We start from the raw sequence: 14418 nt of genomic DNA, 5'->3' as shown, positions 1-14418 counted from the left end.
TATAAGTACTAGGTCATTGAGGGATGTAGCATCCATTATAATGGCACATATATGACAGTAGAAAGGCTTGTGCGATCATGTTGCTTGGATAGTGCAGCCAATCTATTAACAGCTAAAAAACTTTGAAACTGTGTTTCAGACTTCATGTCCTGACTGTTTTTCTTAGATTTGCTCATTAGGGGTTCAAGCCCGAAGTGCTGAAACTCTATTGTAATTGTAAGGATTTGTTTTGTTATCATTCTTCTACCCTAAAACAGATCGTGCAGACCAAACCATAAGACCTAGAGTCTTGAAACTTGGCTAGTCATACATTTTGGGCCATAACTTCTAAACCGTAAGGCGTAGAAAAAAATATTTTTCCTGTTATTCCTTGGGACATGACTAATCGAAATACCACCCATCAAATTTTAGCTCTGCCCTCTAGATTTTTCATTATTTTGGGTTGTTTTCAAAACATACTTTTTCTAACTAGTCCTAAGCCATTTGCATGATGCCAAGGCAGAAAGATTCTCTGCAGTCCCAGTATCAATAGTGATCAACATTTTTGATTCATCGTATTCCAAAACATACAAAGTGGTATGGACAGTTTACTTAAATGGTTATAATTCTTGAATGGAATGAAATATTTTCAAAAAATGTAAGACACTTATGTAGGAAGTGAATATCAGGACACATGAAAAATGGGCACATCGCCCACTTGGTGGCGCTATATCAATGACAAACATAAAAGCAGCTTTAAGTACAGTACGATTGGTCCGATCAACTTGAAATTTTGCATGCAGTGTCTTTATCCAAGGTGCCATCATAGATCAAAAGAATATTAAATTATAACAGGTCACTCCATATATATAACATATATATATATGGAGTGAAAGATACAGACTGTGTCTGGCAAATAGGGCTCTGTGGTGAAGCTGTGTTGTGCTTGTTTTTAATGATTTCTTATGTCATAAACCGGTGAGATTCGATATACCCTGCAGATATATAATCTGTTCTTTGATGTCAACATGGCAAAGAATTCAAAATCCTTGGGCTTTGGATATATTAAAAGACACTTGTGCTCAAGCTGAAACCTCTGACAGGCCCGCAGACCAGGGACTCGGTTTGGATGGTGTGGCAGGAGAAATTCAGCATCAACTGGCGAGCATGTCTGTAATGCTGATGAAAGTTGTTGCTGATTTAGAGGATCATGCTGTAATACATTGATTGATTACTGTGATGGAAACAAAATTCTCTGAGATGGTTACAAGAATCGGGGACGTTGAGAGATGGATGGATTATCCGGAGTCATTGGGATGGAATTAGCTGCTAATCCACTAACGACCAAGATTGACTTAGAACGTTTTGGAAAAGCTGGAGGATTTGGAGAAGTGTAAAAACAAACAATTGTTGGAATTCCTGAGCATGAAGAAGGCTGAGATATGTTGAAATTCCTAGAAAAAAATTCTTCAACATAACAGGCCACAAGCTGGAAATCGAGGGAGCTCACAGAGTCCCGGGTCAGAGATCGGGTGAGGGAGACAGGCCCGATCAATTCTGGACAAATTTCTGAGATCATCCAATAAAGATGTCGTGTTGCTCGGGGTGACGAGCAAAGGAAAGATTTCTTGGAAGAATCATAGCATTTTCTTGTTCCTAGACTTTGCGAATTCGACAAGAGGGAAACATGATTGATTCAAGAAATGCAAGAAACTCATACATCAATGGCAGATAACTTTTGCACTGATGTTCCCGGCCAAGCTGAGAATAGATACTAAGGATGGCCGCAAAATATTTACATGCCCACATCAAGCATTGTCTTTCATAAAGAGATTGGGATAAGTAAGCCATTTTCCATTCACCATTGGTGATTTTCATGTGACCCCCAAGTGAATTGACTCATTTAGCATATGCTTGACTGTCTGAGGTAACTGGGCGCCATTTTGTTTCTTTTTGAACAACGGACTTGAGCAACCCTATGGCAAAGTTGTTGCGGGGACTTTCGTAGGCGTACATGGACTTTTTGAGTTTAGAGGGATGGACTTGGAGCTTTCGTGTGGGGGGTAAATTGCGCACGTTTTTCTTTTTTTCTGTTTGTTTGGTTCAGGGGGATGTTCAGGGTTTGACTGTTGCATTAATGTTGGAATGTGGTCTTTGTAGTTTTATTTTTTACGTACAATCTATTTTTTTGATATGTCAATGTCAAATGTTAATAAGAGTAGATTATTTCTCTACACGTGGAATGTGAATGGGTTGGGGCACCCCATAAAAAGAAGGAAGGCTATTTCTTCAAGAAACACATCTTTCCCCGCAGGAAGCTGAAAAATTTGGGAAGACATGTTGTCTTTAGTACTGGATCGAGTAAGAGCAGGGGAATCAGTGTAATGATAAGTAAGCATCTACAATTCAAATGTCTCAAACAGATTAAAGATACATTAAGAGTCATTATTGTTTTAGCAGAAACTTATGGGCAAAGGTTAATTTTGGCTAATATTTATGCACCTAATGTTGATGATCGGGGCTTTTTTATAGATCTTGAAGGGATGTTGCAAGCTCCTGGCACCCCTTATGATATAATATTTGGAGGAGACTTTAATCTTTTGATGGATTCAGTCCTTGATCATAGTGAAGCAGAAGTGTGTAATCCCCCTAGAACAACACTGACGCTCCACAGGATGTGTAAAAATCTTGGTCTTACAGATATTTGGAGACTTTTAATCCCATCTGGAAGGGACTATACATTTTTTTTCATCAGTCCATAACATTTATTTTAGAATAGATTTTTTCTTGATATCTAAATACCTCATTTCATCTGTTGTTGATTGCTCAATTGGAAACATTTGAATCTCAGATCACATACTGGTGTGTTTAGAGGTGTTGCCACATATGGAGAAAAATAAATCATATAGTTGGTGCTTTAATGTGTCCGTTTTGCTAAATCCTGATTTACAATAAATGTCAAAGGCTGAAATCAATGTTTATATGGAGACCAACTGGTCCTCAGTATCTTCTGTGGGCATAGCTTGGGAGGCACTTAAAGGAATAGTTCACACAAAAATTTTAATTAGCTTATAATTTACCTTCCAAGATTTATTTCTTCATCAAAACAAAATTTAAGATTTGTAGAATTTCTTTTCAGGCCTCCTCTTTTAAACAATGCAAGTGGGTGTACTCCATTTTTTGAAGGTCCACAATGCATATTTATGGTGCATCAACATAATACACACGACTCCAGTCGACAAATGAATTTCTTCTGAACCCAAATTATTGATTATTTTTAGAAACAAAACAATACTTCTAAATATACTTTTTAACTACAAATATTTGCTTCCATACATCTCTGTGATGCGCACTCATGAGAGGGATGACGTAAGCTCTTTGGTAAGGTCATGTGTCACGTGGAGGAGGAGGCAGGAAGTGCGTCATTGTTTGACATGTTAAATTGCTCACCATCCCTGTGTATTTAAACCCTGTTGTTTGTTCAATCATTGTTGGTCGTTGTATGTTATGGTTGTCTGTCACTGTGTTCCTGCCGTGCCCTCCGTGGTTGTTTCTATTGTTTACCCTTTTGTTATCCCCTCGTGGATGTTTTGTTTGTTCCCTGTGTTTTGATTTATTCTGTGTTTTCTTATTTATTTAATAAAAAGCTGCATTTAGATCCTCACTCCTCGTCTGCCCTCGTCTCAATCCTAACAATCTCACTTTTAATTAGTTTGCATCTCAGTTTCTGCTGCTCTTGTTTTTTTGCATGCAGCGGATAAAATTGTAATCACGCCTCTCAGCATTCCTAGAAGGAATATTACCTCGACCATGCAACTGCATACATGAACATGCCCTAAAGATTGAGTGCTGGAGATTACCTGATAGCGAAGTAGACATCAGACTCATTTTACATGTTATTTGTTGCAACCCTGACAAAAGGCATAATTTGTGTATTTTCCAAGCGCTAGAAATTAAAATGATCATGCACAGCTCTGGCTAATTACCAAGTTCACATGTCTTTTGGAGGCCCCCCGAAAATGCAGATGCCCTAGGCAATTGACTTTATTCACACTAGCACCATCTTTGAATTTGAAAGACAATGAGGCTATGAGGGATAGACTTACCATCTCTTCAATGGCACCCATGGTATATAGCTGTAAAAAGCTCCTAGATTACATATGATATTCCACCAGTCATGTTGTCTTAAGTTTTTTTTTTTTACTGAATGTTCTTGGAAAGACGTTTTTTTTTTTCCCAATGTATTCTGTGTGGAACAATCCAAAAACACTGCAGAACAGCCCATTGAAGAGACTGCACGTCTATGCCTCACAGTCTCGTTGTCCTTCCCATCAAAAATCACAGATGGCGCTCCGCCGGCCCTGGTACTAACAGACTGTCTAATTAACACTTAATAAATGTTACAAATGAACCCCATAAATTTCTGCTTTATTTTAAATGTTTGTATTGTTGACAATGTAAAATCAAATGCTCTTTAAAAGATAGAACACACAGTACATATGAAGCATAATACTTAAAATACCCTTTGTGTAACCATTTTAAGCCATACACAAACCTATGAAAGTCAGCAAAAATGAATGGGTGCTTGCCAACCTCCAAGTGTCTGGATACTTCAGAGTGAATTATGACCTTGGGAACTGGGAGCGTCTTCTCATGCAGCTAGAATCAAACCACCAGGTACAACTGTTTGCATATCTTACATAATGAGAATGAACAGAAAACACTAAGCGACTAAACAGCAAAAATAAATAAATAAAATAAAATACAAATAACTTTCTCTCTTCTTTACAAAGATGATACCAGTGCTTAACAGAGCTCAGATTTTGGATGATGCATTTAATTTAGCAAGGTGAGAGTTATTAGGACGCATGTAAAGGATGAACATGTATTTATGTATCTACATCATGCATGAAGTGTATTTTTGTATTTTTTTTTCAGAGCATCCATCATAAACATAACACTCGCCCTGAGAACAACTAAATATCTTTTGCATGAGCGGGAATACATTCCATGGGAGGCGGCCTTGAGAAACCTCAACTATTTTTTCCAACTGTTTGATCGCAGTGAAGTTTATGGTGCCATGCATGTTGGTTAAGTTTCATCTTAAGACATCTAAATAATAAAATGCAAAGTATAACAGTTATAAATTAAAGACTGACATATATGTATGTATTTATTTCAGGCTTATCTCAAGAAACAAGTCAAACCTCTCTTTGAGAATTTCAGAGCTATCACCTCAAACTGGACAACGGTGCCCTCTGGCCACACTGATCAGTAAAGAATTATTTTTTTTACATGTCACACATTAACCAGATACAGTTTGACTGATATTATATGAAGTCATGTTTAATAATATGCTTTTATTTTCTCCTCAGGTTCACACAAATCATTGCACTGTCACTAGCTTGCAGAACTGGTGTGGAGGGATGCAGAGATCTAACTAAGAGCTGGTTCAGAAGATGGATGCAGAATCCTGATAGCAACACGTAAGTGCATATCTCAGAGAATGCCTAGCAATTTCCTGTCTGGGAAGGCCATTTATGGAGTTCTTGCAGGTCGATTGCAATCCATGTCTTTGGCAATTAAGCATTTAGAAAAGATTAACCTCTACCACTTTTACCTTTCAGATCTCTTAATATTGCATTTATTTGCAATTCTGTATCCAATGGGGATTGATAAATAACCCAGTTATAATTTTTAGGAGATCAGTTCAAATATTGACACTACAGAGACAGTTTTTACACAGTGTTCGAATCATACAATGACTTTTAGGAGGGTCAACTTTTTAAAAGATTTTTTATGGACCACTTTTGGTGCAGTTCCTAATTGCTTTTTGGTGGCTCCAGCACAGTTAGCCAAACATTAAGGATCTTAAAGCTGCAGTGCATAATTTTTTTAATGTTCAAATAATTTTTATTATTCCAGTTTAGAATGTAGAGAGTGAAGAGGAAAAATACATGGTTAGACTACTATAATCACATACTGATGACATACTGTATTGTTTAAAACTGCTGTTGAAATGTTCCTAATGTAATATATCGAATTAAACTATGTGCTTATTTTACACCTATCAGGATCCATCCCAACCTGAGGTCTACAGTGTACTGTAATGCCATTGCTGCAGGCAGCGCAGAGGAGTGGAACTTTGGCTGGCAGATGTTCCAGAAGGCCACAATTGCAGCTGAAGCTGTGAAACTCAGATCAGCTCTGGCCTGCACCGAATTGCCCTGGTTACTCAACAGGTAGCTCTACTTTGAATTTCATACAGTATAGGACCATGCCAAATAAGGATGTCAGAGATTATAAAAACTAGTATTTAAAAAGCATGTGGCAAGTTCTTAGACATTTTATTTTTCGATTCATGATGTTTCTTGATTCAGGGATTTTGACATAAAATAATTATGAGTTTTCTTGAGGATACATAATTTGACATCCTAAACCAACCTTGCTATGTCATTAAATTGATACATTTTCTGTTATTTTAAATAAAAAAATCTGACATTGACACAGTCATGGGGGTCTACATGGGTCATCTCTGTGATGTAATATCCTATATTATGGGTTTCTTGTCACATGACATCATAATGACATCCTGCATGTTGGTTATTCCATAGTGACAAAGTGTACTTTGTGTTTTATCAAGGTACCTGGAATATACAATTAACCCAGAAAAGATACGAAAGCAAGATGCCACTTCTACCATAGGGTACATTGCCAGTAACGTTGTTGGCCAGCCTTTAGCATGGGACTTTGTTCGGGCTAATTGGGACTATATTTTCAAAGTGTGAGTATGTAAAAATACCATAACAGAGAGAGAGAAAGAGAGAGAGAGACAGAAAAAAAGCAAGAGTGAGAGAACTATTTAAAAATGTATGTAAAAAATGTCTTTACTCAACAGGTATGGCACTGGATCATTCACTTTCTCAAGACTAATTAGTGACATCACCAACAGATTCAGCACACCGTTTGAGCTAAATCAGGTACATGGATTGACCTTTGAATCACATGGCCAAAATCTATTATTTAAAGTGGAGTTTTGGGAACTAGTCAATATGTAAACACCGGAAACTAGCGAGCCGCTTAATTTCAAAGCGGAAGTATGTAATGAGGCTCAGTGCAAGTAGTCCATTGGCCTGCAAGATATGGAATTGTGACATGCAAATGGCACTCAGCACAATTTCTTTGGTCATGTTTGTGCCATTACCTGATTTGCATATATTTTTTTAATGAATCAGGGGCTAAAACAACACAAATAAATGACACTGTCATTATTAATAATCCTTACAATTATTCCCTCTCCAAAAATAGCTGACCCTCATCTACACCATTAAATAAACTTGACTTCAGTTTTGTTAAATCCTTTCTGTCTTCTGTATTTAGCTGAAACGGTTCCAAATAGATTACGCTGAGACCGGATTTGGCTCGGGAACTCAAGCCCTGCAACAGGCCATCGAGAAGACAACAGCCAAGATTAAGTGGCTGGCAGAAAACAAGGAACCAGTGCTGCAGTGGTTCATCTCAGAATCCACGTAACTTCATGTCCATGCGGATCAGAGGGATCAGAATCAGTTTGGTGTCACTTCTGTCATTTTGGCTGGATGAAGTTAAAGGAATAGTTCACCCAAAAATGAAAATTCTCTCATCATTTACTCACCCTCATGCCATCCCAGATGACTTTCTTTTTTCTGATGAACAAAATTTTAAGAAGTACTGTATATCTAAGCTCTCTGGTCTGGCCAACATTCACTTGCATTGTAAAGATTCTTCAGAAAAATTCTTCAGAATACCTTTATTTGTGTTCTGCAGAAGACAGAAAGGCATACACATCTGGGATGGCTTGAGGGTGAGTAAATAAGTATGGGAATTTTCATTTTGGGTTGAACTATCCCTTTAAATTCAAATTAAAGTTCACCCAAAAATGAAAATGTTATTTTCATTTACTCACCCTCATGTCCTTCCCAACCAGTATTGTTTTCTGTATTTCTTTCTTTTTCCATGAAACTCAAAAGGAGATATTACTCTATGTAAGCATACAGTGATCAGGAGCTGTTAAGATAAATAAAAAGACAAAGAAGCACCATAAAAGTAGTTCATACGACAAGTGTGGTACATTATAATTCTTCTGGAGCTCTAGACTGGTTACCCACAGAAGGGTTGAGCCTGGACAGTACCTGAATGGGAGTCCTCCTGGGAAAAACTATGGTTGCTGCTGGTAGATGTGTTAGTGAGGCCAGCAAGGGGTGCTCACTCTGCGGTCTGTGTGGGTCCTAACACCCCAGTACAGTGACATGGAAACTATACTGTAAAAAACACTGTCATTCATATGAGGTCCTAACTCTCTGTGGTCACTTGAAATCCCAGGGCACTTCTCGCAAAGAGTAGGGGTATAACCACAGTGTCCTGGCCAAATTTAAGTCGTTATTCAATGAAAATCTTCACCACTGTAGTTTTCAATAATGCCAAACACTATTGGTTCTCACGTGTCTCTTAATGCACCAAAATTGAATGTTTGGATGCATTAAGAAAATTAATAAATGATAACAGAATTTTCCAGTATTGCTATAAACTGAGATCTGCTTTTCTTTGAGTGTATTGTAGTATCTGATCCTTTAACTCGTTAGAAAATTCATCCTGTAATGTGGCTGTATAAAAAATAAATAAATTCTTGCTTAATTCATTTAGCAGATACTTTTATCTAAAGGCTAGTTAAAGCACATATATCACAAGAACTGTCCTTTTGGACCAACCTGCTGTTGGGTATCCATTGCTCCAGCTACATCCTGATAGTTCATGGGTTGCCCTTTTATGGTTTGAACTTTTTTTGACTTATCCACATTACCCTAATGCAGATAAGGGCTAAAGTCTATGAAAGACTACAAAGTCTACAAAGACTATGCAAAATACACTGACAATGGATCTCTTTAGTATTTTAAGAGCAGTGAGCCTGTTTCATAATTGTATGCATTTGTGTATAATTATCTTTATTATTTTACCTTGCTATTGTTGTTGTGGTGATATCATATGCTTATATGCCACTGTTACATAGTAGCCTGCAAGACAAGTAGGCCTTGTAGAAATACAATTTTCTATGATTTTATTTTTTTTGTACATGTGCTTTTACATTTGTCATTTTGTTGTTCCTGTTGAATAAATGTACAAGTTTTGGAAAGTTATTGCAATTTTTTTCTTCCTCTTTTTCGGGCTCTATTCACACAATATCTTGATGACATCTTAAAGTCAGCCCAAATATGTTTGCCAGATACGTTTACCATTTACCGGATACATTTATCATGCCATTCATGTTTTGCTTTATCATTATGGGAACTTTCCATAAACATCTATGGAATTTATACGGATCTAATGGTAGTATCAATCCCCCCTAAACCTAACCCTCACAGAAACCTTTTTGCATTTTTACATTTTAAAAAACATAGTTTAGTATGTTTACTTTTCCCTCGCGGGGACCGCTGGCTGGTTAAACCTGGTTAAACCTGTACACACACACACACACACATGTCAAATTGTATGTTTTATTTTATATATTTAGTTTACAACTAGTTTAATCACATTTGAGCCTTTTAAAAATGTGGGGTGAAATAAATTTAAAAGAATACAAATTTAATTTCCTTTAATGTCATGAACTTGATTGTGCAGTTTTGGAGCACTTTATTTGACCAAAAAAATAAGACAAATGTTGTGTTTTAGGGTGCTTTCACGCTGGCAGTTTAGTTCGAAACTAAACTATGAACTATTTTTCATGAAAAATCTGTAATGTGAAAGCTGTCATGTGGAGCAGGGTGCGCACCACGGTATCGGACATGAGACTAACCTTTAGGAGGTGGTCTGAGTTCGGTTGCAATGGAACTGTAACATGATTCATGTGAATGTGAAAGCAACTTGGACTTGAGTGCGCACTCGTTCAGGAAGTAAAGTAACCTGCACATGCGTTTTAGCTGATGACGACATCATTAGTTTCGAAAACACATTTCAGGATCCACACATTCCTGAATGTCCCAAAAAAGTAATGACACCACAAGTACAATAAACACTATAAATAATGTCTGTCTATCTGTCTGTCTGTATATTTATCTATGCACCTTATAAATTCTATATAAATACTATTATAGATTATAAATATAGGGTATAATAGTAGATGACAGTGGCAAGTGCTTGACACAAGCGTAGGCTAAGCGTGCAGTAAGATGCAATGTATTCCTTGCAATCAGATGTCTCCTAAAAAAACGCCGTTTGTGAGCAGCAGCAAGCCACCTTCCCCTGGCCAAGAAGCGCATATATACGCAGTTGTCATTCACTCTGCTCTGCATAATGGCACCAAAAAAACAAAAAGAATCTCTTTGTGTTCACCGTGCGTGTTTTTGATGACGTAAGATGAACGCAAATCTTTACATTATTTGCTAAAATAATAAAATAAAATTCAACGGTATTTTGAGAAGTTTTGTGAATTAGTTTGATTTGACGCTATTGTGATGATGAAATTGGATTAAACTTTAAAACATAGAATGCAAAAGAACAGTAAAAGAATGGAAAATGATACAGTAAAAAAGCTTAACATATACATTACAAATTATAATCACAATGCAAAACAGTACATGTCATTTTATAGTAAAATATTGTAAAAAAAAAAAAAAACATTTTGATGTAAAAGTATAATTTTTCTGTATACATAATGTTAAAAATGTATATTATGTTTATCCGGAGAATACCTGTACTTTTTATTGCATACTATTGTTAAAATTGCAGCTAAAAACAATAATCAGAGTTTCAAGAATTCCCTACGTGACCCATCACATTTCATTGTATTTTATGGGGATAGTAATTTTAAAAAAAAAATGTTTTTTTATATCTGTTATGTACATTGGGGTGTTTTGCGTTATTTTTTATGTAGTTTTATTATTGTTTATTGCATTATTTTAGTGCCAAATGTGTTATTCTGATAGTGATTTGGGTTTTAATTTTTGCTTCTGTAATGGCCACTCTTGATGAATTTTAAGTTAACATGTGTCCTTTTGCCGTTACCAAGGTGATTAACAATACATTTTAAAGTCAAAAGCAGACTTTTGTAGTTCAAGAAGGTAATTATATTAAGTTTATATGATTTGATAACACTGTGTAACAATTTTAAAGGGGTCATGACATGGGTTTTTTATTGTATTATTATGTTCCCTTAGGTGCAATTATAGTATTAATATATTTTTTTTAAGAAAAACTTTTAAAATCTAGTGATTTATGACCTTTTCCCACCCTGTTTCTCATCCTCTGATTCAAACAGTCTGTTTTGGAGGCGTTTTCCATTTAAGACTTCAGTGTTAACGGCCACTGTTATGATTGGCTAACGTCAGTGCCTATGTATCAATTATTGACGCTCCCAGCCAGAACAATATGCAAGTAAACTAAGTAAAAACACTGTGATTATTCATAATGAATGAAATTGCGCTTTAAAAGGTAGTTTAAAGTTTAAAATAGATTACTTACAGTTTGCGTCGTCGTTGTTCCCAGAATAGTCGACACGGACTTATCTTTGAGCAACAGTTTTCTGGCAAAGCCAGCATCATATTGAGATTTGTTCTCAAAACAGTCATCCTTAAAATGTACAGAACAAACGCTTAAGTTAACACTGCCGTGACTGGGACGTCCGCAAAAAATAAACTGCATCCATTTTTCCCTGACGTCTGGATCTTTCGGCAGCTTATTCAGAGGTTTTGTTTGACCACAGCCAGGAACAGCACATCTGTGTGGCATCGTAATTTTCCTGTGCACAAGTAGTCTCTGTCAGAGCTCGCTGTCCATCGACTGAACACTTGTGAGGCGACGGCGATACTGAAATGAGCGTAGTTGTCTTGCGCTTAAAGCGTAGTTATCTTGTGCTGGAGGCGGTCATATGCAAACGCTGGTACGTCACTTCTAACCGTCACGTCACTTCTAACCATGAATCCAGAACGAGCTGTATTTTGAGCTTGATTAAATAAATGATTCGTTTAGAATGGGGAGGACGTCTTAAAATATTAAACTTGCAGGACGTTTTAATGATACAAAGACCTCTTATATACCAAAAGATCAAGGCAAATTTGGTTTCTCATGTCATGACCCCTTTAAGTGTAAGTGTTATTTCTTCAAAAGTAAGGAAAATGGCTATTCTTCCCCACAAACTTTGCTTTTGTGACCAGGACAGTGATATTTTAAAATGTACCTATTTTCCAGAATATTCCAGATAGACTCAGGGCTGAGTAAACTTGGAGTAACTTCTAGAACTTTCTAGAACTTTCCATTAATATGAATAGTAGTATAAATGCAGGGGTCTTAAGCCCACCAATTCAGTTTAGTTCCAGCTGCCTAAGTGGATACATATCTGCATTTTTATGAGCTGGCATCAAGAGGATGCAAGCATCCGACAGATGCATTTTGCTAAGTCTGAAGTCAATTTATCAAGATAAGAGTGAAAAAGTACACAGTGGAAGCATCTGCTAATATGCGTGAGGCCTACAAAGCATATTTCGGCATGCCTGTCGGGGAACAAGACAAACCCTGGTCACCTCATTTCACCTGATGGGCTTTACTTCTGCCACAATGTGACCAGTCTGTTCAAGGCAATCGGAATCGCCTGTAACCAGAATGAGTGGCGCCTCTTCATTGACAGATCATCCAAGAGCCTCAAACCCGTGCTGCTCCATAATGGTAACAAGTACCCATCTCTTCCCCTGGCTCACTCAGTGCACCTCAAAGAGGATTACAACAGCATTAAGACCTTGCTGGACACCTTGAAGTATGATGAGTACATTTGGGGGCTGATTTGTGAAAGTGATTTACAGTGTAATAGTAAATCTCGAAAAACTACTCATTTCTATATCTTTTGTAGTCATTTTTTGTATTACTTTAGTATAAATACATGTTCATTTGGATTCAAATGTTGTTGTTTTTCTGACATGTGAACAAAAAATAGACAAATTCGCCCATTTTCTCATTTGAAATAGGTCAGTTTCAAAATATCACTGTCCTGGTCACAAAAGCAAAGTTTATGTGGAGTAATAACCATTTTCTATACTTTTGAGGCTTAAGCAAATAGGAAATAACACTTACTACCCAACTAAAATGACATAGTGATTATATAGTTACATAGTGCAATATAAACAGTAGTGAAACGTAAAATATACTGGTATCAAAATTACATCCTCTGAAAGCCTGAAACATAACTTTCTGGCAACCAAAGCTGCTGCTGGTATTTTACTGTAAATTTAACAGATTTTTTTTTACAGTGCATGGGCACTGTCTAATCAAGTATGATTATCGGTTGTTCAAAGCCTTTTTTAAATTAAATTAGGTGACTAGCTAAAATACATTTGTATCATTTTATCGAACGTGTACATCTCCATATCACATATCAGGTGAAATCATACTTTAGATTCTCTTCTCGACATTTGCTATATTTTACAGTAAAATTTCAGATATTGCCTTGGTAAATATATGATCATTTTCCACTATATGAAGACCAGTTAAACACTTATTCAATATCAAAAACACAGACCAAGACACCTTAAAGCATTTAAAGTGCATTGCGATTTTGTAAATAGAGTGTCAAGTGGAATTAGACAGTGGCTACTTCTTGTGTGTCAATAGGGACTCAACAGAGGAAGTAAACAAGACTGCACACCTGGGAGGAAGGAAGAGTGAGGAAGTGATTCATTATTATAGGGTTTGTAAGCAGCTGCAGACTTGTCACCTTCAAGAGTTCCTTTTCTCCACTCTCGACTTCCCCCCACTTGGGACATAGTAAATGGACATAGAAGAACAGCTACCACTGACATCTCCAATGGTGCAACCTGAAAATCTTTAGAAAAAAAAAAATGTTTGTAAATAAATATCATACCAATGTTACATTACCATTAGCTTGAAATTGTATAACATTTGAGGTCATTGCATATATTGATAATGCCCAAATGCAGAACTATGACAGTTACACAATTGTCTGTAATGTTTGTGTTGTTTGATTTCCATATTGTCAAGCTAGAGTTCATCTTTTATGTTTGAAGTTACTGTAATCAAATCTCAATTTTGAATTTTAGAGGAACAGCCCTGCAGAGTTAACCATTTCACTTAAATTTCAGTCTCAGTGGTGTTAAAGGGTCTCAGCTGTGAGTGTTAGTTTACAATCCTGCCCATATTAATGCTTGCTCTGCAGGGGTTTTCCCCTTAAAAGTGTAAATTATAACATGGTAGGACCATCACCCAGCTGTCTGTCATTAGGATGTTGCTAAACTGGGTGTGCAACAAAAAAACTTCTTTATGGTGTATGGTTGTTTAAGCACTCTTAGAAATAAAAGGTTCCGAATTGGGGGTTTTATCCACAGAGATGCAATAGAAGAACCATTTTTGGTGCTAAATAACTGTTTGTGCAATGGAAAGGTTCCATGGAAGTAAAAGGTT

At 36.6% G+C, this 14418-nt stretch overlaps 1 protein-coding gene across 2 annotated transcripts in view; it reads left to right on the top strand.

The window, feature by feature from the left end:
- Positions 1 to 9144, top strand: part of LOC127619233 (aminopeptidase N-like) — a 34015-nt gene extending 24871 nt beyond the window's left edge. For both annotated transcript variants that reach the window (XM_052092058.1, XM_052092067.1), the window contains exons 13-21: positions 4523 to 4656; positions 4773 to 4828; positions 4918 to 5065; positions 5162 to 5253; positions 5355 to 5465; positions 6054 to 6221; positions 6623 to 6763; positions 6878 to 6959; positions 7360 to 9144. In XM_052092058.1, the coding sequence (XP_051948018.1) occupies positions 4523 to 4656; positions 4773 to 4828; positions 4918 to 5065; positions 5162 to 5253; positions 5355 to 5465; positions 6054 to 6221; positions 6623 to 6763; positions 6878 to 6959; positions 7360 to 7512 (1085 nt within the window). In that variant the 3' untranslated portion in view covers positions 7513 to 9144. The remainder of the gene's footprint in view (positions 1 to 4522; positions 4657 to 4772; positions 4829 to 4917; positions 5066 to 5161; positions 5254 to 5354; positions 5466 to 6053; positions 6222 to 6622; positions 6764 to 6877; positions 6960 to 7359) is intronic.
- Positions 9145 to 14418: the final 5274 nt, after the last annotated feature.

The sequence above is a fragment of the Xyrauchen texanus genome, chromosome 2 (assembly GCF_025860055.1).
Source record: "Xyrauchen texanus isolate HMW12.3.18 chromosome 2, RBS_HiC_50CHRs, whole genome shotgun sequence".
In the NCBI taxonomy this organism is placed as follows: Eukaryota; Metazoa; Chordata; class Actinopteri; order Cypriniformes; family Catostomidae; genus Xyrauchen; species Xyrauchen texanus.
The sequence above is the reverse complement of the archived record's forward strand: the minus strand, read 5'-3'. Positions and strand labels throughout refer to the sequence as shown.